This window comes from Scyliorhinus torazame, chromosome 27, assembly GCF_047496885.1.
Source record: "Scyliorhinus torazame isolate Kashiwa2021f chromosome 27, sScyTor2.1, whole genome shotgun sequence".
NCBI lineage: Eukaryota > Metazoa > Chordata > Chondrichthyes > Carcharhiniformes > Scyliorhinidae > Scyliorhinus > Scyliorhinus torazame.
In genome coordinates, this window is record NC_092733.1 from 32477678 (window position 1) to 32500715 (window position 23038).

The following is a 23038-nucleotide window of genomic DNA, read 5'->3' on the forward strand; positions in this document are numbered from 1 at the left end:
TAGTCCAAATTCTCCCCATCCCAGATCGTGGCTGGCCCCAATGCCCGATATTATAATCGTTCGCGGCTCCTTGTTGAACACCACAGTGGTTCTGGTCAACGTCTAGGCCCCTAACTGGGATGATAGGAATTTCGTCAAGTCTTTGTTAGCTTCCCTCCCCAATCTCGACTCACACCATCTTATTTTAGGAGGCGGTCTGAACTGTGTTCTGGGGCGAAATTCTCCAGAAACGGCGCGATGTCCGCCGACTGGCGCCCAAAACGGCGCAAATCAGATGGGCATCGCGCCGCCCCAAAGGTGCGGAATGCTCCTCATCTTTGGGGGCCGAGCCCCAACCTTAAGGGGCTAGGTCAGCGCCGGACGAATTTCCGCCCCGCCAGCTGGCAGAAAGGGCCTTTGGTGCCCCGCCAGCTGGCGCGGAAATGACATCTCCGGGCGGCGCATGCGCGGGAGCGTTAGCGGCCGCTGACGGCATTCCTGCGCATGCGCTGTGGAGGGAGTCTCTTCCGCCTCCGCCATGGTGGAGACCGTGGCGACGGCGGAAGGAAAAGAGTGCCCCCACGGCACAGGCCCGCCCGCGGATCGGTGGGCCCCGGCATACACGCCAGCCCCCGGCGATTCTCCGACCCGGCGGGGGGTCGGAGAATCTCGGCCCTGGTCCCTGAATTGGATCGGTCTGAACCCCAATCTTTTGTCGCACCCGGGGTGGCGAGAGCTTTGTCTTCTTCCATGGCTCAGATGGGGGTGGGGTGGGGGATGGGGGTGGGGGATGGGGGTGGGGGATGGAGGGGGGGGGGGGTTACACCCCTGATGGTTTTTGCACCCAAATGACAGGGATGTCTCCTTCTGTTCTCATGTTCACCATGTGTACTCCCCCATTGAAATTTTCATTCTGCATTGGGCTCACCTCCCATTGGTAGTGGCAGCTGAGTACTCAGCAATTGTGATCTCTGACCACGCCCCGCACTTTGTTGATCTGTTGCTGGAGTCCCATTCCATCGAGAGGGGGTGGAACATCGGGTATCTCTTCATGCAGATGACCTACTTTTATACATTACAGACCCAACTCCCTCCATCGCCGGCATAGCGGAGACACTTTAAACCTTTAGCTCCTTCTCTGGTTGGGGGGGCGAGCCCATTTGGGCACGTTACCCTTCCTCCACTCCAGTACAAGTTTTCGTTATTTGGGGTCAGGGTGGCCTACAATGGGACCTCACTTCACAAATTGATTTAGTCCAGCCTGATCAGCAATGTCAGATTGGGCCTACAGAGGTGGATTAACCTTCCTCTATCTTTGGCTGTCAGAATCTGAACAATAAAAACCAAGACACTCTCGAGAATTTTCTTTTTCTTTCAAAGCCTCCCCATTTTCCTGCCCAAATCCTTTTTTTATTAAGATTAATAAATTGATTTCTGTCTTTATCTGACCGGGTAAGAATCCCAGATTCCGCAGACTTTTATTCCCGAGGGATAGACAGACAAGAGGGCCTGGCCCTCCCAAACCTATTGTCCCATTACTGGGCCGCTAATATCTAAAACATCTTCATAGAATCATATAATTTACAGTGCAGAAGGAGGCCATTCGGCCCATCGAGTCTGCACCGGCCCTTGGAAAGAACACCCTATTTAGGCCCACACCTCCACCCTATCCCTGTAACCCAATAACCCCACTGTTATAACCTGCCTGCTTACCATTGGCTGGGGACTGATGACAATCCCACAATCCTGTGGGAGTATGAGCTTCCCCAATGAGGGGGGGCGGAGAAATCATTAGCAGACTCCCTGTATAAATAAAGCTGGCCAGTTTGGAACCAGCAGGAAGGTCGTGCTGGATTCTTCGTGGCTCTCACAAAACCCACCTAACCTTTCTTGGACACTAAGAGCAATTTAGCATGGTCAATCCACCTAACCTGCACATCTTTGGACTGTGGGAGGAAACTGGAGCACCCGGAGGAAACCCACGCAGACACAGGGAGAACGTGCAAACTCCGCACAGACAGTGACCCAAGCCGGGAATCAAACCTGGAGCTGTGAAGCAACAGTGCTAACCACTGTGCTACCGTGCACAGTCTTATTGTGGATCAGTGATCCCAGTTAAATGTGGAGTCAAATGAAGGCCTGCTCCCCTCGCCATAGTTACTGTCCCATTGCCCTGTTCTCCTGCTAGACTCTCCTCCAACTCGGTGCTGGTCGCCTCTCTTAGAACCTGGAAACAATTCCGACAACATTTTAAACCCCTGCCCTTGTCTTCCCTGGCCCCTATCTGTAACAACCACCTCTTCTTGCCTTCTGGGCTGGACTCAATCTTTAAGTTGTGGAAATTGAAGGGCCTCGAGCACTTTGGTGACCTGTTCATGGAGGGGAGGTTTGCCAGCTTCAGAGAGTCAGTGGACAACTTTCAGCTATCCAACTCGAGTCTTTTTCGCTACTTTCAAGTTGTCGACTTTTCCCGTTCGGCTTTCCCTTCCTTTCCTCTGGTTCCAGCTTACCGGAGAGGATTCTATCCTCGATGCAGCCTGGCAAGGGGTCTATCTCAGACCTATATGGCCATAGTCTCTCGTCTGACCCCTCCCCACTAAATGGGGTGAGGGCGAAACACGAGGGTGAATTGGACCCCATACTGTAGAACCAGGCTCGGAGAGAGGCCCTTTACAGAGTCAACTCCATGTCCTCATGTGCCCCGTTGAGCTTAATTCAGTTCAAGGTGCTACATAGGGACACACTTGACCAAGGCAAGAATGAGTGGCGTTTTCCCCCCCGAATGTTGAGAACTGATGTGAGCACTGCTCGCTAGAATTAAGAGAAAATTAAATCCAGCATCTGGGGTCCAGTGGAGAGAGTCTCTCTGAGGTGGCAATCGTTTATTTCCTTTTCAAAGATCTAGATATCATCAGCTGTTAGGCACTTTCAGCCCCACGGTAGCACAAGTGGCTAGCACTGTGGCTTCACAGCGCCAGGGTCCCAGGTTCGATTCCCCACTGGGTGACTGTCCGCAAACCCTCCCCGTGTGTGCGTGGGCTTCCTCCGGGTGCTCCGGTTTCCTCCCAAAGACGTGCGGGTGAGGTGGATTGGCCGTGATAAATTGCCCTTAGTGTCCAAAAAAGGCTAGGCGGCGTTATTGGGTTACGGGGATAGTGTGGAAGTGGGGGCTTAAGTGGGTCGGTGCAGGCTTGATGGGCCGAATGGCCTCCTTCTGCACTAGATGTTCTATGTATGGAGTTTAAGTTAGTTACTTTTTCTTTGTTTTGTTTGTACTATTTGCATTTTTGTTGGTTGTTTGCTAGGTAGGGGTTTCCTCCGGGTGCTCCGGTTTCCTCCCACAAGTCCCGAAAGACGAGCTGTTGGGTGAATTGGACATTCCGAATTCTCCCTCTGTGTACCCGAACAGGCGCCGGAGTGTGGCGACTAGGGGCTTTTCACAGTAACTTCATCGCAGTGTTAATGTAAGCCTACTTGTGACCATAATACACATTATTATATGTAAAACTTTAACAAACATGCTCTTTAAAAAAAACGATTGAATCTGCTTCCAGCACCCTGTCAGACAGCACGTTCCAGATCGCTATGACCCGCTGTGTAAAAAAAACCCTCAGTACCCCACTCATTCTACACCCAACTATCTTCAATCTGTGTCTGTGGGAATCTGTGTCCTAAACTCTGCCATTGGAAGCATCAACTCTATCAAAAGATAGAGTTGTTTTTAAGATAAAGAGAGATGTTTTTAAGATAAAGATAGATAGTTTTTTGAAGAATAAAGGGATTAAGGGTTATGGTGTTCGGGCCGGAAAGTGGAGCTGAGTCCACAGAAGATCAGCCACGATCTCATTGAATGGTGGAGCAGGCTCGAGGGGCCAGATGACCTACTCCTGCTCCTAGTCCTTATGTTCTTAAAACCCCTAAGAATTCTGAATACCTCTGACAAATTTCATCTTAATCGTCTGATGACTAAGAATGTAAGAAATAGGTCATTCAGCCCCCTCCGCCATTCAATGAGATCTTCGTTGCTGATCACTCCTCCATTCACCTCCTCGTTCACTCCTCCGCACCCTCCCCATTCACCGCCTCTCCCCTCGCTCCCTCGCTTGTTTGCTGACCATCCCATCTCTCACCTTCACTGCCTTCGTTGTGCTGCCTTGCTCTTCGATTCGAGTTGCGTCGGGAGCCCATGCTCTGACAGTTCAGCTGCTCCTGTTCCTGCTGATGCTGCTGTTGCTGCCTTCGAGCCAGTTTCTTCATCTGGAAGTTACAAAGTAAAGCAACAGGAACTGACAGCTTCCTCAGTTACAACCGGAGGACATGCAGCTAGCCACCCTTTAGGGGTTCAAACGCAATCTGACAACATGTGACCTACGGACTTTCATCCAAAATGCAGAGTGCATTGGGCCATTCAATTGTATTCTGTATATTAGAGAATGTCATATTAATGCTAATGTTAAATTAGTGAATATACACCGTCCACAAGATCAGTGACATTAGAGAACAAAATCTGGAGAGAGATAGAGTTGAGGAGGGTTCAGCCACGCATGGCACACGTGCTAAAGGTTGCACGCAAGATATCCGTCCAGTTTGAGCAGACAGAGCTCTGCACCTGGTTTAAAAACAATTAGAACTCCTATCTTTTCCAAAGATGGTCTGTCAGTGTCAGTGTCAATTCCACGGCTCCCACTTCCGACCTTTGGGCAGCTATGTGACTCTGTTTTTTTATTGGAAAGTCTGCCAGAAAACCACGAAGGTCAGCATCAGAGAGGCAACTGTCAGGAGAGAGCTCTCGGTTGAAAACTGGTCGGTGAAATTCCTGCAAGTTTAGAACCAATTGGAGTTTATTCTTTCAGGGGACGCTGGCATAAGGCCAGCATTTATTGCCCTTCCCTAATTGCCCTCGAACTGAGAGTCAACCACATATGGCTGTGGGTCTGGAGTCACATGTAGGCCAGACCGGGTAAGGACGGCAGATTTCCTTCCCTGAAGGACATTAGTGAACCTGATGGGTTTTTGCAACAACCGACAATGGTTTCATGGCCATCATGTAGACTTTTAATTCCAGATTTTTCCTTGAATTCAAATTTGACCATCTGCCCTGGTGGGATTCGAACCCAGGTCCCCAAGGCATTAGCCTGGGTGGATTACTAGTCCAGTGACAATAGCACTATGCGGGTGCGGGGAATGGTGGGGGAGGTTGGATGGGGGGCAGGGGGGTGTTGGTGAGTGAGGTTGAGTGGTAGGTAGTTGGGGGGGGGGGGGGAGGGAGTTGAGGAAGGCGTGGGGAGGGGGTGCGACAGGACGTTGATGAGGGTGTGGGGTGTGAAACGAGTCAGGGGGTTGGGAAGTGGGGAGAGGATATTCAAATAGGGACTGTGCATTGGAAAGCCCAAAAAGGACAGGGACCGCAATACACTGGTAACATAATGGTAATTATTCATAGAAAAGTTATAAAGATTATTATAGAATTTACAGTGCAGAAGGAGGCCATTCAGCCCATTGAGTCTGCACCGGCTCTTGGAAAGAGCACCCTACCCAAGCCCACACCTCCACCCTATCCCCATAACCCAGTTACCCCACCCAACACTAAGGGCAATTTTGGACACTAAGGACAATTTATCACGGCCAATCCACCTAACCTGCACATCTTTGGACTGTGGGAGGAAACCAGAGCACCCGGAGGAAACCCACGCAGACACGGGGAGAACATGCAGACGCCGCACAGACAGCGACCCAAGCCGGGAATCGAACCTGGGACCCTGGAGCTGTGAAGCAATTGTGCTAACCACTATGCTACCTGCTGCAGCACACAAAACCTGAATTAAGACTTGGCATGTTAGCTCTGAAAGGTTACTGGCCCTGGAGTCGAGCTAGGTTAGTGTTATACATAGCTAGTATCCTGTTCAATGAGATATCAAGTTTGCAACCAGACTAGCCTCCGGCAGTGTCTTTAAATGCAGATCATGAACAACACGATCTTGGACTCCAGAATGATGATAACAGAGAGACCTGAAATGTTCATAGCTGTGCAATCTTCTGCATTCTTATTTAATGATTGTCCATTAACTATGACATGAATTCTGATTGGATGTTTTATTTTTAATCGCCATGGCAATTCAGCGCCATGCCGATTTGTCAATAAACCAATTAACTATCTCTCGGAAATTAGGATTTCTGATCAATTTTGAGCTCAGGATTGCTTTGAGTTGAAGAAAAAGGTATTTATTTTGACTTTTGGGTCACGGTTATTTCTGGTAGGCGGAGCCATGTCAAAGGTTCTGGGGTGATATGAGGCCTCCAGCTAAGGCCTGGACAGACGTCAACATTGTTAGTTACGTGGGCTACGACTATAGAGAATTGGGATGTGCCCGGGGCCCATAGGTATAATTTGACACCTGCCTCAGATGGGCCTCTTTGGTTCTATTGCCTGAGGAGCAGTAAAAGCAACACAGGCTCCGGCCTAAACTGGTAATTGGGGGTTCCATTCATGTCTCAGGTCTCCGATTTCCACATTAAAAGAGGTCACATTTGCCCGAAACATGCTCTGGATATCTGGTGGCTAGCCCCTTTCAAAATGGCTGACACCGACCCCATTTTTGAAATGGCTAACTGCCTCATTAATGCCAGGCTTGCTTTTAAGCAGCACATATCAGGGCGTCCGAAAGGGGTTACAACCCCATACCTTTTACAGCACATCCTGTTACATGTGGGAAACACTACTGCCCGTTTGCATACCTGAAGCTCAAACAGCAATGAGGTAAATGAACCCGATTGTTTTTAGTTCTCTTGACTGAGAGTTCAGCACTTCGCTTTTCAAAGTGGCTTCATGGGAATTCTTTACAAGTCTACCTGGGAGCAGACAGGATCTTGCGTAACACCGCAACTTGGATGGTCACGTGCCCTCTCAGTGCTAACGTGGGTCTCAAACCCAGAAGCTCCTGATTGAGGCAAGATCGCTCCCCATTGAACCACAGGGCATTAAGCCTCCATTTTGGTTCCCTGTGCTGGAGAAGGGTAGAGAGTGGGGGATGCGCAACGTAAATGAAACAAATAGCGGGGGTAGGGGGTTGGGTGAAAGGAAATGGAGGAAAAAAGGCCCCTCACCTTGGCTCTTTGGTTTTGAAACCAAACTTGGACCACGCGGACGGTGAGGCCCGTCTCTGCAGCAAGCGTCTCCCTCACCTGGAACACAAACAAATCAGCAAAAGCTCATCATCCTCCTCCCACCTTCTCCGACTCCCTTTCTGATTGGCTGTTTTCTGGGCTCAGGCACCATGCGGCCGGGAAGCTGGCCAGAGCCTCACGCGGTGGTTGTTCTTGACTCCTCATATTCATCACCTCTTGCTCTTTTGCCCCTGAGCCACCTTTCTGCCTTTAAACAGGTTCTCCTCATCTTTTATCCCATCAAAACCACTCAAGATTTTGAACACTTCTGCTGAGACTGGCAAAGGTTGAGAGATTTGATAGAAGTCCCAACTTCATCATTCTCCCCATGAAACCGACGCCCCGATAATCCCTCAAACCATTTACGTGAATCTTCTCTGCCCTGTCGCCAAAGCCTTCACATCCCGCCAAAAGAGTAGTGCTCGCAATCGAAGAACAAACAATAAAGAAAAGTACAGCACAGGAACAGGCCCTTCGGCCCTCCAAGCCCGTGCCGACCATGCTGCCCGTCTAATCTAAAATCTTCTACATTTCCGGGGTCCGTATCCCTCTATTCCCATCCTACTCATGTATTTGTCAAGATGCCCTTAAATGTCACTATCGTCCCTGCTTCCACCACCTCCTCCGGCAGCGAGTTCCAGGCTCCCACAACCCTCCGTGTAAAAAACTTCCCCCGCACATCTCCTCTAAACCTTGCCCCTCGCACATTAAACCTATGCCCCCTAGTAATTGACTCTTCCACCCTGGGAAAAGGCTTCTGACTATCCACTCTGTCCATGCCCCTCATAATTTTGTGGACTTCTATCAGGTCGACCCACAACCAATAATCGTACACAATACTCCTGCTGGGGCCGAACGAATAGTTTAGCACAACTTATCCCTCTACGAATAAAACCCCCGATCCCGTATGCTTTTAAAAAAGCCTTCAAAACATGACCTATCCCCTTTAAAGATTTATGTATGTACGATGCCCGTGCCTCTCTCTGTCCCACCTTTAAAGTTGTTCAGATGGCCTCTCTTCATTCTTTAAAAAAAATATATTTTCAAGAGAAGTTTTTCAATAGAACAAAACAACACAATGATACAGAATACAATCAACAATGAACACATCTAATCCCCCTGCCCGCTAGAAACTAAAACAAAAACAATTAACGGTGACTAACTCCTTGGAAAAGGAAAAGAATGGCCGCCATCACAGGTAAATCGTCTTTACCGACCCCCTAATGGTGGAGTCGGCAGGTCATGTTACAGTTGTACAGGACTTTGTTTAGGCCGCATTTGGAATACTGCGTACAGTTCTGGTCGCCACATTACCAGAAGGATGTGGATGCTTTAGAGAGGGTGCAGAGGAGCTTCACCAGGATGTTGCCTGGTATGGAGGGTGCTAGCTATGAAGAAAGGCTGAGTAGATTAGGATTGTTTTCATTGGAAAGACGGAGGTTGAGACCTGATTGAGGTCTACAAAATTATGAGAGGTATGAACAGGGTGGATAGCAACAGGCTTTTTCCAAGAATGGGGGTGTCAGTTACAAGGGGTCACGATTTCAAGGTGAGAGGGGGAAAGTTTAAGGGAGATGTGCGTGGAGAGTTTTTTACGCAGAGGGTGGTGGGTGCCTGGAACGCTTTGCCAGCGGAGGTGGTAGAGGCGGGCACAATAGCATCATTTAAGATGCATCTAGACAGATATATGAACGGGCGGGGAACAGAGGGAAGTAGATCCTTGGAAAATAGGCGACAGGTTTAGATAAAGGATCTGGATCGGCGCAGGCTGGGAGGGCCGAAGGGCCTGTTCCTGTGCTGTAAGTTTCTTTGTTCTTTGTTGACTTGACTTTATCCAAATTTAAAATTCCATGAGGTCGCTGAACCAACTTGCCTCTCCTCATTCTCACTACCAGAACTTCCCACATCTCTGAATTAACGTTAATCGGCCGTGCATCTTCCCGCCTCACTGCGTCTGCCTGAGTTTGATCACTAAACTCTTGAATACCTTTGCCCGACTTTGGTACCATCGCCTTTCGTAGAATGACCTGCCCTGTGCCCCCAGGTCCTGGCCATTAATATCGATCAAAACAGCGGCACCGATGGCGGGAATTCCCCCTCCTGTTCATGTCGGGTGGGTTGGGTGACGGCAGTGGATATACGGCACGAACTGCAAAGTTGTGTTTTACATTGGTGTAAACATGTTGGCGCAATCCCCCGCCCCCGTCACGGCCTGATGGCAGAACAGTGCGAATCATGCCTGGTCTCCAAACGAGCTCCCAGAGGAGCTCAGGTGAGTGCAGCGCTCAGGGCAGAGAGGATCATGCCCAAGCACTGCCTACTCATCCCCCTGGCATTACCTGGGCACCCCCGACACTGCCTGCTGCCATTGCCCAGGTACTGCCTCCTACCACTTCCTGGGTAGTGCCTGGTTAGTGCCCTAGCAGTGCCGGGGGGTGCCCGCATCATGCCAGGGGGCAGTACCCAGGCAATGTCAGGTGAGGTGCCCACATTATGCCAGGGGGCAGTGCCAGGAGGTGGCACCCAGGCAGTGCCAAGGGAGGTGCCTGCTTTGTGCCAGGGAGTTTCTATGGTGAACTGGTTTGCTCGCTCTGTGCTGGGATGGGTTTACAAAATGGCCTCGCACCTCCAAGTTGCTGGTGGGCCGGCGAATCAGCGGCCGTCCTGTCATTGAAACATCGCGGAAACTGCGGCTTTGAATATTTTTTTCTGAGCGCTTTTTCATATGGTGAAGCTGGCATTGCCAGCGATGGTTTCATTGGCGCTTTTCCTGCCCAGAATTGGGATTTGCCGATATTGGGAAAAATCCCAGCCCTGGGGAACACCACTGAATACTCCAGCCTGAAGAACAATTGTTCCCCACTCTGCTCTATGCTTTCGCCCATTTTGCATTCACTGCTGCCCCAGTTCCTTTAGTCATTGGGGTTTCAATTTTCCTAACGCGATATCACCCCTGAACAGCCCTGGGCACAGCTCCATGCCAGCGAGAAGTGGTATCCATCAGTGAAGTGGACTTTAGGCTGATTCAAAATCTTTATAAGACCACATGAGGAGCAGAATTAGGTCACTCGGCCCATCGAGTCTGCTCCGCCATTCAATCATGGCTGATATGTTTCTCATCCGCATTCTCCTGCCTTCTCCCCATAACCCCTGATCCCCTTATTAATCAAGAACCTATCTGTCTCTGTCTTAAAGACACTCAGTGATTTGGCCTCCACAGCCTTCTGCGGCAAAGAGTTCCACAGATTCACCACCCTCTGGCTGAAGAAATTCCTCCTCATCTCGGTTTTAAAGGATCGTCCCTTCAATCTGAGATTGTGTTCTCGGTTCTAGTTTTTCCGACAAGTGGAAACATCCTCTCCACGTCCACTCTATCCAGGCCTCGCAGTATCCTGTAAGTTTCAATAAGATTCCCCCTCATCCTTCTAAACTCCAACAACTACAGACCCAGATACAAAAGTCTGAGAACACGTACTAACAGATTCAAAAACAGATTCTTCCCCGCTGTTACCAGACTCCTAAATGACCCTCTTATGGACTGATCTGATCTCTTCACACATCTTCTCTACTGAGTAGTACCACACTCCGTATGCTTCACCCGATGCCTGTGTCCCGATGCCTGTGTCTATGTATTTACATTGTGTATTTTATGTTTGCCCAATGTATTTTCTTTTCATGTACGGAATGATCTGTCTGAACTGTACAGTACATTACTTTACACTGTACCTCGGTACACGTGACAATAAACAAATCCAATCCAGAGTCCTCAAGCGCTCCTCATATGACAAGCTCTTCATTCCAGGGATCATTCCTGTGAACCTCCTGTGGACCCTTTCCAAGGCCAGCACATCCTTCCTTAGATACGGGGCCCAAAACTGCTCAATATACTTCATATGGGGCCTTATAGAGCCTCAGAAATACATCCCAGCTCTTGTATTCCAGCCCTCTCGACATGAATGCTAACATTGCATTTGCCTTCCTAACTGCCGACTGAACCTGCACGTTAACCTTAAGAGAATCGTGAACAAAGTCCCTTTGTGCTTCTGATTTCCTCAGCATTTCCCCATTTAGAAAATAGTCTATGCCTCCATTCCTCCTTCCAAAGTGCATAACCTCACACATTTCCACATTGTATTCAATCTGCCACTTCTTTGCCCACTCTCCTCGCCTGTCCAAGTCCTTCAGCAGCCCCGCCATGCTTCCTCAATACTACCTGCCCCTCTACAGATCTTTGTCTCATCTGCAAACTTAGCAACAGTGCCTTCAGTACCTTCTTCCAAATCATCAATGTATATTGTGAAAAGTTGTGGTCCCAGCACCGACCCCTGAGGCACACCACTAGTCACCAGCTGCCATCCTGAAAAACACCCCTTTATCCCCACTCTCTGCCTTCTGCCAGTCAGCCAATCCTCTATCCATGCCAGTACCTTGCCCCTAATACCAGCTGTTCATTGTCCAAAGAAAACCTTAGATAAATCTCCTCTGTCTGTTGGACACAGGGGGCCTTCCATGAAAGGGGACAGTCTGAACCTCAATTCTAATAGCTGTGGGCTCACAACACAAATCTACCCCCAATCTCAGTCGCAAAGGGTCCGCTCCGTGAAAGGAGGGTTCACTGAGGGTTGGTCCAGAGGCATATTGGTTAGCGCGGGAGAGGAGAGCTTTAGTCTGACTCTGTAAGGGCCTGGATAATTGACCCAGAGATTCCTGGCACTGGAAAACTAGGACGCTTGTTGCCAGCGTGACCCAGAGCCCTGCTGATGACTTGTTAACCAGCCCAGCTTATTAGCCGGAACCATAGAAACCTTACAATGCTAAAGGAGGCCATTTGGCCCATCCAGTCTGCATCCCTGGCACTAAGGGGCAATTTCATTGCAGCCCATCCACCTATCTTGCACATCTTTGGAGGAAACAAGAGGAGCAGATATCTAAGAACCCCACCACCTGGAGGTTCCCCTCCAAGTCACTCACCAGCCTGACTTGGAAATGTATCGGCCGTTCCTTCACTGTCACTGGGGCAACATCCTGGAACTCCCTCCCTAACAGCACTGTGGGTGTACGTACACCACAGGCAAGTTCACCACCACCTTCTGAAGGGCAATAAACGCTGGCCTAACCAGTGGCGCCCACATCCCGTAAATTAATGAAACAAAACCCTGGAGGAAACCCACGCAGACACAGGGAGAACGTGCAAACTCAGCACAGACAATCACCCGAGGCTGGAATCAAACCCGGGTCCCTAACGCTGTGACGTATCAGTGCTAACCACTGTGCCACCCAAGACATGCTACTGGGGAGAAGGACAGAAGGACTCCTGTCATCTCCAGTAAGCCTTTCCGAATGTGGTCTGTTGGGTAGCATAATCCTGGCTGGACAAAGGTTGGACATCGCTATTTAATTCAATTAAACTCCAGCAGTAGTCTTGAGAAGACAATTGGGGGAATCCCGCAACGTTCTATGCTACAGTGCACCTAACCCTGTTTAGGAGGGTGGGGGGGGGGGGGTCTTTTATTGGGAGAGAGTGTGTCTCCTTATCTACAAACCATAGAGGTATAATTTTTTCAGAATCCTGGCTCAGTGACTACGGGAGGGTGGGGACATAAAGACTGGGCCAAAACAGGAAATAGTCCCCTCAATGAGCGCAAAGACCACCTCACGGAAAGTCAGTGCCTTGGTATCTCTCCCGCACACCACCCGGGCAGAACTGTTCCCACTGAAAACTTGGCTTCAATCCGATCGGGAAATAAATTAGGAAAAATATTTTTTAAAAAATGTACGACAACAGGAAAGATAAAGGAGAAATTAATTTGGCCAATGCGTTTTGTTATGCTCTTGTTGTAGCATAAGCTGCTTCCTTGATGTGCACTCTGACAAAGGAAGGTTCAGACTTGGAGATAGCTTTAACACATTTATTACTGTTAACAATTCTCCTACTTGAATTCGACGCTAGTGTTAATCCTTCTATAGCCACTCAAACTGACTAACCAGTCTGCTACAATCCACGTGGTGGGAGTGATGTTCAATCAACCCTGTGTCTGTACTCACTGAGCATCTCCACTGGAAAGAGACTGAGCATGTCCTTTTATATGGGTTGGTGTAATGCCCTCCTGTGGTAGTGTACCTCTATTAAGTAATGGGTTAAGAGACATTGCAATTAGTTGTCTCATTTATGTTAAGTATCCATTAATTGACACTGATACGTAAAGGGGCTTCAGGTGGCCTCTGTCAGGTGATGTGTAGTTAGAGTTTTGTGCAAAGGCTGTTGGAATGAAATAAATGTGTGTTGGTGAAAAAGGAACAGAACTTCAGACTCTTCATATCACAGCAACTAAAATGTCTAACAATTGGTAGCAGAGGGTGGTTGCTGTGTAAATGTGAAGGGTTGAAAGATACAACTTTTCCTGATCAAACCAAGGAGTGAGTGAGAAAAGAAAAAAAGGGATATATGGCTGAACCGAGGATAAAGATGGCTGGATATGACTATCCTCCCTTATTTTCTGAAAGGGAATCGTACGACCAATGGAGAAGTGCGGTAGTTATGTGGACTAAAGTTACTGCTTTGGGAAAGAGAAAACAAGGTATGACATTGGCTCTTTCTCTACCATATGGCAGTAAAATCCGAAACAAAGTGCTTTCTGAGCTGGAATTGGAAGAGTTAGACTCAGAAGAAGGTCTGGAGACTTTATTACATTATATGGATAAGATTTATAAGAAAGATGACTTGTTACGTGCGTATGAAGCATGGTCGGATTTTGATAAGTTCCGGAAAATGGAGGATATCTCCATGGAAGACTATATAATGGAATTTGGCAGACTATATAAAAGGCTGCAGAAACACAACCTGGAATTTCCACAGTCTGTGTTGGCCTTTAAATTACTTGACTGTACTAGAGTGAGCAACATGGATAGGCTCCTGGTTTTGACAGGAGTTCAGTTTACTGATAAGGATACCTTATTCGAACAGATGACAAAAGCTTTACAAAAGTTTCTGGGGAACATTCGATTCCAATGGCTCTGATGACCCAAATAGGTCAGCCTGCAATAAGGCAGAATATGGAAGATACGCTACTAACAGGATGGCGAAATTGTACGGCTACGAACAGGGATCAAGACTATAGAAGGAGACCGAGACAAAGAAATTATGAAGACAGAAACCCAGTTAGAACCTACAATAGGAAGATGAACCCCAGGAATGCACGGGGCATGATAAATCAATGTTTTCGATGTGACTCTCAATACCATTATGCTTTCAACTGTCCAACTCGTTATGATAGAGTGTTTGAAGTGACACATGACACGGAACAATCAGAAGAGGAAAAAGATAGTGACCAAAAAGACGGCATTGTCCTATTGACAAGCAGTTTTATGCCGATAATGAGGGTGTTGGTTGCAGAATCCTTCAACTGTGCTGTATTGGACAGTGGCTGCACATCTACTGTGTGTGGAATTGACTGGTTAAAATGTTACCTGGACTCTTTGAATGTTGAAAATTGTAACAAGGTTAAGGAATTTGAAAGTTCCACAAGTTTCAGGTTTGGGGATGATAATACTCTGAAGTCGCTGAAAAGAGAGGTGATCCCTTGCAATATTGCCGGAGTGAATCATTTCATTAGCACGGATGTTGTATCAAGTGAGATACCTTTGCTTCTGAGCAGACCGTCGATGAAGAAAGCACACATGAAACTGGATATGGAATAGGATAAGGCAACAGTTTATGGAAAGACGGAGGAGTTACAATTTACACAGTTGGGACACTATCGTATTCCATTACTGACAAATAATATTTCCAGTAGAGTGGTTAAGAATGTGTTAATGGCAGTTGAAAATGGGACTTTAGCTGATAAAAAGCTTATGGTATTAAAATTGCATAGGCAATTTGCACATCCGTCTCCTCGGAGGCTGAAAAATTGATTAAAGGATGCAGGGGTCAGGGATGATGACTATACTAAACTGATAGAACAGGTTAATGACCGCTGTGAAGTTTGTGAAGTACAGAAGGACACCAGCACAACCGATAGTAACCCTACCTTTGGCCAGGGATTTTAACAACATTGTGGCCATGGACCTTAAGATCTGGGATAAATTTCATTTCATAGAATTTACAGTGCAGAAGGAAGCCATTCGGCCCATTGAGTCTGCACCGGCTCTTGGAAAGAGCAACCTACCCAAGGTCCACACCTCCACCCTATCCCCATAACCCAGCAACCCCACCCAACACTATGGGCAATTTTGGACACTAAGGGCAATTTAGCATGGCCAATCCACCTAACCTGCACATCTTTGGACTGTGGGAGGAAACCGGAGCACCCGGAGGAAACCCCAGCACACACGGGGAGGATGTGCAGACTCCACACAGACAGTGACCCAAGCCGGAATCGAACCTGGGACCCTGGAGCTGTGAAGCAATTGTGCTATCCACAATGCTACCGTGCAAATTATATATTTATTTTGTAGATTTAGCAACCAGATTTAGTCAATCAATGATTGTACGAAGTAAAGAAAGGAGAGTAATTCTGGATCAAATCGAGGAAAAATGGATAGGGATAGGAATGGGTCCACCGGCAAAATCCCTTACGGACAATGGGGGAGAATTTGCTAATGATGAGTTTAGGGATATGTGTGAAAACGTGAATATCAGAGTTATGAATACGGCTGCAGAAAGCCCATTTAGTAATGGTGTCTGTGAAAGAAATCATGCTGTCATCGATGACATGTTACGGAAAATGTTGGCAGATGGACCAAATTGCAGGTGTAGTGTTTGGTAGAAATCCAAAATTCCGTCCATTTTGGATGATCAGCCTCCAGCTTGGGAGGGGACTACAATTAGCTCTGGTTTTGCTGAACATTTAAATGCATTACATAGCAGTAGAAAAGCTTTTTTGGAAGCAGAAGTCTCTGAAAGAATTCACAGAGCTTTAAGACATCGGATGCCGTTTTTCAGGTGGCCTCTGTCAGGTGATGTGTCGTTAGAGTTTTGTGCAAAGGCTGTTGGAATTAAATAAATGTGTGTTGGTGAAAAAGGAACAGAACTGTGGACTCTTCATATCACAGCAACTAAAAAATCTCACAACCTCTGTGTGTATCGTAACTGCCCATTGGTCGTGTCCTATCTTACTGACCTATTGGTTGACTGCCTGTGTGTCATGTCTCTGGTGTTCCCTCTAGTGAAGAGCTAGGTGTAGTGTATGTACATTAACCCTTTGTGTACTAACAGTGATGTATATCACCACAGCAATCAGGGCATGGGTTCAGGTCCAATGGGGACCATCCGCGCAGTTCCAAAATCTGCCAAGTCTATCCCCCACAAAACCCCCTGGGTCAAACCCTCCACTTTTCCATGGAGCTTGCTGACATTCTGCTTATTCCGTGTCCATCATACAGTTTTGAAAGTTCTTGGTGGTCTTTCCAGTGCAGATACCACCTGGGTCCACCCCCCAGGCAGTGTAGATATTTGAAAATTGGCCCGCCTGACTCACTCCAACCAATGCTTGGTGGCTCCTGGGCAAAGACCCAGGAAACGTGTCCCTCCTGTGAGGGTGGGGGCCGTAGCGTACCCCTTCCCTCCTCTCTCATACCTTCCCTCCTCTCTCATACCTTCCGGCAGGGTTTGGATGACACCTCAAAGGAAGCCTTGAAGGCCCGTCTCTGCTGGGTGGTGAGTATCGTCCGTGGGCGTTTGGACCTCTTGTGGTCCTTGCCCTCCTCGCTGCCCTTGCTCTGCAACTGCCCAAGTTGTTCAGCTTCCTCATCTTCACTTTTCACTGCAAGGAGACACAGAGGAACAATGAGACAGCGAAATGTCCTTTATATAAACTCCAAGTATATTTAAATAGTTTTTTATCATCTTTACAGAAGGTCCCAGAGTCCTTTAAGCAGCAACTTGCATCTTTAATGCGGGAAAACAATGAGGATGCGTCCCTGGGGTTTGACAGACAAAAGTGGAGTCAGTTACTGTTACAGCTGGCAGCCACTTGGGAACCCACCACCTGGAGGTTCCCCTCCAAGTCACTCACCACCCTGACTTGGAAATATATTGGCCGTCCCTCACTGTTGCTCGGTCAACATCCTGGAATTCCCTCCCTAATAGCACTGTGGGTGTACCTACACCATATGGACTGCAGCGGCTCAAAAAGGCAGCCCACCACCACCTGGTGGTTCATTCTTGGCTGTCACTGGCTCTGCCAGCATTTATTGCCCATTCCTAATTGCCCCTTGAGAAGGTGGGTGGTGAGTTGCCTTGTGAGCCGCTGCAGTCCCTGTGGTGCAGGTACACCCACTGTGCTGTTAGGGAGGGAGCTCCAGGATTTTGACCCAGCGACAGTGAAGGAATGGCCGATGTATTGACATAGTGAGTGACTTGGAGGGGAGCTTCCAGGCGGTAAGGTTCCCATGCGTCTGTTGCCCTTGTCTATGGAGCTGGTTGTGTGGGTTTGGAAGGTGCTGTCGATGGAATCTTGGTGAGTTACTGCAGTGCATCTGTAGACACGGCTGTAGACACTGTGCGTTGGTGATGGAGGAGTGAATGTTTGTGGATGGGGTGCTGATCAATCGAGCTGGATGGTGTCGAGTTTCTTGAGTGTTGTTGGAGCTGCACTCATCCAGGCAAGTGGAGAGTATTCCATCACACTCCTGACTTGTACCTTGTAGATGGTGGACAGGCTTTGGAGAGTCAGGAGATATGAGTTACTCGCTGCAGATTCCTACCCTCTGACCTGCTCCTGTAGCCACAGCATTTATATGACTAGTCCAGCTCAATTTCTGGTCAATGGCGACCCCCAGGATGTTGACAGTAACCCATAAAGCCTTCAATTGCTCTACACTCAGCAACATTTCATTTCTTTGACAACCTCCGAATCTTCTCCCACAAACAGCAGGTGATAATGACTCAGGTCATCTCTTTTAAATGAGGGATAAATAATGGCCAGGCCGTCAGAAAGGATACTCCTGTTTTTCCAATTGTCCCACAGGATCCTTTGCAGCCACCCTAGAGGCCAGACAGGACCTGGGTTTAACGTCATGTCCGAGTAACGGCACCTCTTAAAAAAAAATTTTTTTTTAGAGTACCCAATTCATTTTCTCCAATTAAGGGGCAATTTAGCCCGGCCAATCTACCTACCCTGCTCATCTTTGGGTTGTGGGGGCGAAACCCACGCGGACAGGGGGAGAATGTGCAAACTCCACACGGACAGTGACTCAGAGCCGGGATCAAACCTGGGACCTCGCTGCCGTGAGGCAGGAGTGCTAACCACTGTGCCACCCTGCTGCCCTAGTAACGGCACCTCTGACAGCGCAGCGCTCCCTCAGTACGGCAGCAGAGTGTCCCATTGCTTCGCGTCAGTGTAGCTGTCAGCAACCGTGAGAGGTATCACCACTAAATTTAACCAGCCCTTAGCCAATACACATTCACGCCCCAGCATAATACAGCAGCAAAGTAGAGGACTTGTGTCAATTGCCCACTCTATATCGGGGGCTGTCAACAAGAATCAGCTTCCCCTGGCCTTTCCCCCACATGTCCTTTAATATTTGATCAGATCCTTTCTTGAATTCTGCGACCCAATTGCCTTCAATGGCCACTAGAAGGTGGTATTGTGCGATGGACCCAATAACAGTCCATGTGTTCAGACACTTTTAATCTGATGAATCTGTGCGCTAGATAATAACGGGGAAAGGTTTGGTTGGGCGGATAGGCTGAGGTACCTGGAATTATTGGTGGGGGGGGGGGGGGGAGTTTACAGGTTAGCTTGTTGGACCAGAGTGCAGCACTCCTGCTCCCCTTGGCCCACAAGCCGCGCTGCAAAAGCATTTACCTGATTGCCTCACATCTCCTTTCAGCTTGCCAGGTTTCCCAAGGTGTTAATAATTAAAATGATATTGAAATGGAAGCACGCAGCCTCCTTAAAGAGCGATCTGCCAAAGGAGAGGGAATTGGCTGCCCACTTCACCCCCCCCCCCCCCCCCAATCTGATCTGCCTCCGTTATAACGGCAACGGTTGGCATCCAGGTGAGTTTATTTATTTTCAACCTCTCTATTTCCCACGATACTGTGAGTTTTCTCATTTGTATATAAATGTAGCGACATTCACCAGAGACTCTTGTGTGTCACTTTATCCACTGTCTTTTGCAAAGCCCAGCTCTGAAACATTTACTCTGTACTATTTCCCTGCAGGAGTGGTAATTTGCTTGGCGAATTCAGGCTACTGGTTGGCGATTGGGAATGGACCCCCTGTCTGACATTTGCCATTCAGTTCAGACTTGATGGCAATCTCTAGGTTGACATTCTAGTGCAGTACTGAGGGAGTGCTGAACTGTGTTCCAAATGAAATGATAAACATTCTTACATAGGTGTAAAAGATCCCTTGGCATTATTCCAGAGAAGAATAGGGTGAGTTCTCCCTGGTTCCTGGCTGGGTGTTGCTGAAAAAAATACATTTTGCCAAAGTTTTTTGCCTTGCACGCATCAGGTCAAGAATACCCTGATTACCAAGGTTGCCCCGGTGAGTGCGAGATGAAGGGTTTTGACAACACCTTCAGCAGGCCTCAGGTTCCGTAAAATCTGACACCAAGTCACATGAGGGAATATGAGATCACATGGCCAAAAGCTTGGTCAATGAGTCAGGCCAAAGGTTAGAGGGAGAGGCAAAGGGTATGAGAGGGAATTCCAGAACTTAGGGCCCAGCCAGCTGAAGGCATGGTCGCCCAATGATGGAGTAATCCAAATTGAGGATGCTCAAGAGGCTGGAAAAAAGAACAAAGAACAAAGAAATGTACAGCACAGGAACAGGCCCTTCGGCCCTCCAAGCCCCTGCCGACCATGCTGCCGACTAAACTACAATCTTCTACACTTCCTGGGTCCGTATCCTTCTATTCCCATCTTATTCATGTATTTGTCAAGATGCCCCTTAAATGTCACTATCGTCCCTGCTTCCACCACCTCCTCCGGTAGCGAGTTCCAGGCACCCACTACCCCTCTGTGTAAAAAGCCTGCCTCGTACATCTCCTCTAAACCTTGCCCCTCGCACCTTAAACCTATGCCCCCTAGTAATTGACCCCTCTACCCTGAGGAAAAGCCTCTGACTATCCACTCTGTCTGTGCTCCTCATAATTTTGTAGACCTCTATCAGGTCGCCCCTCAACCTCCTTCGTTCCAGTGAGAACAAACCGAGTTTATTCAACCGCTCCTCATAGCTAATGCCCTCCATACCAGGCAACATTCTGGTAAATCTCTTCTGCACCCTCTCTAAAGCCTCCACATCCTTCTGGTAGTGTGGCGACCAGAATTGAACACTATACTCCAAGTGTGGCCTAACTAAGGTTCTGTACAGCTGCAACATGACTTGCCAATTTTTATACTCAATGCCCCGGCCAATGAAGGCAAGCATGCCGTATGCCTTCTTGACTACCTTCTCCACCTGTGTTGCCCCTTTCAGTGACCTGTGGACCTGTACACCCAGATCTCTCTGACTGTCAATACTCTTGAGGGTTCTGCCCACTTGAGGAGTTGGAGGAGCATAGATATCTCAGAGGGTTGTGGGGCTGGAGGAGATTACAGAGATTAGGGAGGGGTGAGGCATTAGAGGGATTTGAAAACAAGGATCGGGAAATTTTAGGAACAGGATGTTGCTTGACTGGGAGCCAGTGTAGGTCAGAGGGCGGGGTGGGGGTGGGGGGAGATGAGGGGGGGGGGGGGGGGGTCCGGGGTGCTGTTGCGAGTTCGGTCACAGTCAAGTGATTTTGGAGGACCTCAGGTTCACGGTGGGCAGAAGGTTTCTCTGTTTGAAGATTTTAATTGTGTTCAATCAAAGATAAACAACCATAGAAGGTCTCGCAGACTTCCAATTCTCATGATCATTGTGTGTGTCGCAGAGGTCACTGTGTTTCAGAGGAGTAAACCCTTGCGTGTTTCTGAATCACTCGGCAGTGACACGTAACTTAAACGCCTTCCTTCCCCCAGGGCATTGGGAATGTTTCACCCCCTCTGCTTGGGTGGGTGCCCCAGTTGCCCCTGAATATCTGTCAGCTATTCATCACCTCCCCTGGGAACTGGTCAAATGTCTTTTGAAACCTTGCTCCTTATCCTGGCTCATCACTATGCCCTGACAGACCGTCAGCTGTCCACGACTTGAATATAACTCCAACGTTCAGAGATGTGCCCCAGGACCTCGCTCACAATCCGAGGCAGGTACAGGAAAACTGCCTCACTCGCCAATGGCATCGCTCCAACTAAACATTACTTCAATCTCTGTCTGTCTGCTTTAGCAAACACTACGGTCACCACTCTCGGTTTTTCTTGTTAATTTTAAGCTTTAACGCTCCTAGTTGTGGCCCCAGCGGGAAGCACTCTCGCCTCGCCGTCCGCACGTCGAGGGTTCATGCCCCACGCCAGAATCTTCAGCACATCTGGGGCTGGGTTCTCAGGTCCTCCAGCCGCCCGCCAAGGCAAATCGCCTCTGCCGCTGGAAAACGCGGTGGGGGAGGGGTGGCGGGGGGGGCTGTGTGGAAAATCCTACCGTCAGAGTATCTGCACAGGGACCTCAGACACTATGGTTAATGTGGGAAACGCAGCAGCCAATTTCCACAAACTGATAATGGCCACATCATTAATTTTGGTGACGTAGGTTAGAACATAGAACATAGAAAAAGCACAGAACAGGCCCTTCGGCCCACGATGTTGTGCCGAACCTTTGTCCGAGATTAATCATAGATTATCATAGAATTTACAGTGCAGAAGGAGGCCATTCGGCCCGTCAAATCTGCACCGGCTCTTGGAAAGAGCACCCTACCCAAGGTCAACACCTCCACCCTATCCCCATAACCCAGTAACTCCACCCAACACTAAGGGCAATTTATCATGGCCAATCCACCTAACCTGCACATCTTTGGACTGTGGGTTGAAGGGGTGAATGTTGGCCAGGACCCTGTGGATAACGGCCAACATTCCAGGTGGGAGGGAACTGTTATATGTTTATTGTCATTCACCAGGTGCTGAATAAGAGTGACCTGTGCATCGACCTTGCTCCGGATACCTGAGTCTGTCGGGGTGGGACTGATCCCACTCAACATCTCCCTCTCCTTCTCGTAGTCACTGCGGCAGAGGAGCTGGCCCTCCTTCAGCACAAACTCGTCGCCCTGCCGCAGGTGACGCTCACACTCGCAGCAGTTGAAGCATTCAACATGGTACACGCTGCCCAGCACACGCATGATGAACTGGGAGGGGCCGATCGCTTTGGTGCAGCCATTGCACTTTGTGACAAACAGCCTGGAAAACAAAGGCAGGGAACGTGGGTCAGAGACAGCAGCCCCGGGAGGGAGGGAGAGAGGGAGAGGGAGAGGCAGAGAGAGATGGAAAGAGAGAGATGGAGATGGGAAAATGGAGGGAGAGAGAGAGAGAGAGATTGAAAAAAGAGAAAGATAGAGGGAGAGTGATGTAGAGAGAATGCGTGATGGAGAGGCAGTGAGTTGGAGAGAGAGAAAGAGAAATGGAGGGAGAGAGAGCAATGGAGAGAGCGAGATTGAGAAAAGAGAGAGATAGAGAGCATGATGGAGAGAGCACGTGATGGAGAGAGAGCATGATAGAGAGATACAAAGAGATGGATAGAGCAAGAGATGGAGAGAGAAAGATGCAGAGTGATGGTAGAGAAATTGAGAGGGAGATGGAGAGAGAGAGAGAGATGGAGAGGAGAGCTGGAGAGAGAGATGAGAAGAGAGAGCTGGAAAGAGAGAGAAAGATGGAACAAAAATGAGGTGGAAAGAGATAGAGAATTGGAGACGGAGAGAGATGGAGGGAGAGGGAGATGGAGAGAGAGAGAGATAGAGATGAAGAGAGAGAGATAGAGATGAAGAGAGAGAGAGATAGAGAGAGGGAGACAGAGAGGGAGAGAGAAAGGGAGAGAGTGTA

At 48.7% G+C, this 23038-nt stretch overlaps 1 protein-coding gene across 1 annotated transcript in view; it reads right to left on the minus strand.

The window, feature by feature from the left end:
- The window catches only part of lmx1al (LIM homeobox transcription factor 1, alpha-like), a 48894-nt gene extending 26501 nt beyond the window's left edge, over nt 1-22393 (minus strand). Inside the window, exons 1-4 of the mRNA XM_072491233.1 lie at nt 22167-22393; nt 16738-16904; nt 7084-7161; nt 4110-4236 (exon numbers count right to left, since the gene is read on the minus strand). Of these exons, the coding sequence (XP_072347334.1) occupies nt 4110-4236; nt 7084-7161; nt 16738-16904; nt 22167-22341 (547 nt within the window). The 5' untranslated portion in view covers nt 22342-22393. The remainder of the gene's footprint in view (nt 1-4109; nt 4237-7083; nt 7162-16737; nt 16905-22166) is intronic.
- Nucleotides 22394-23038: the final 645 nt, after the last annotated feature.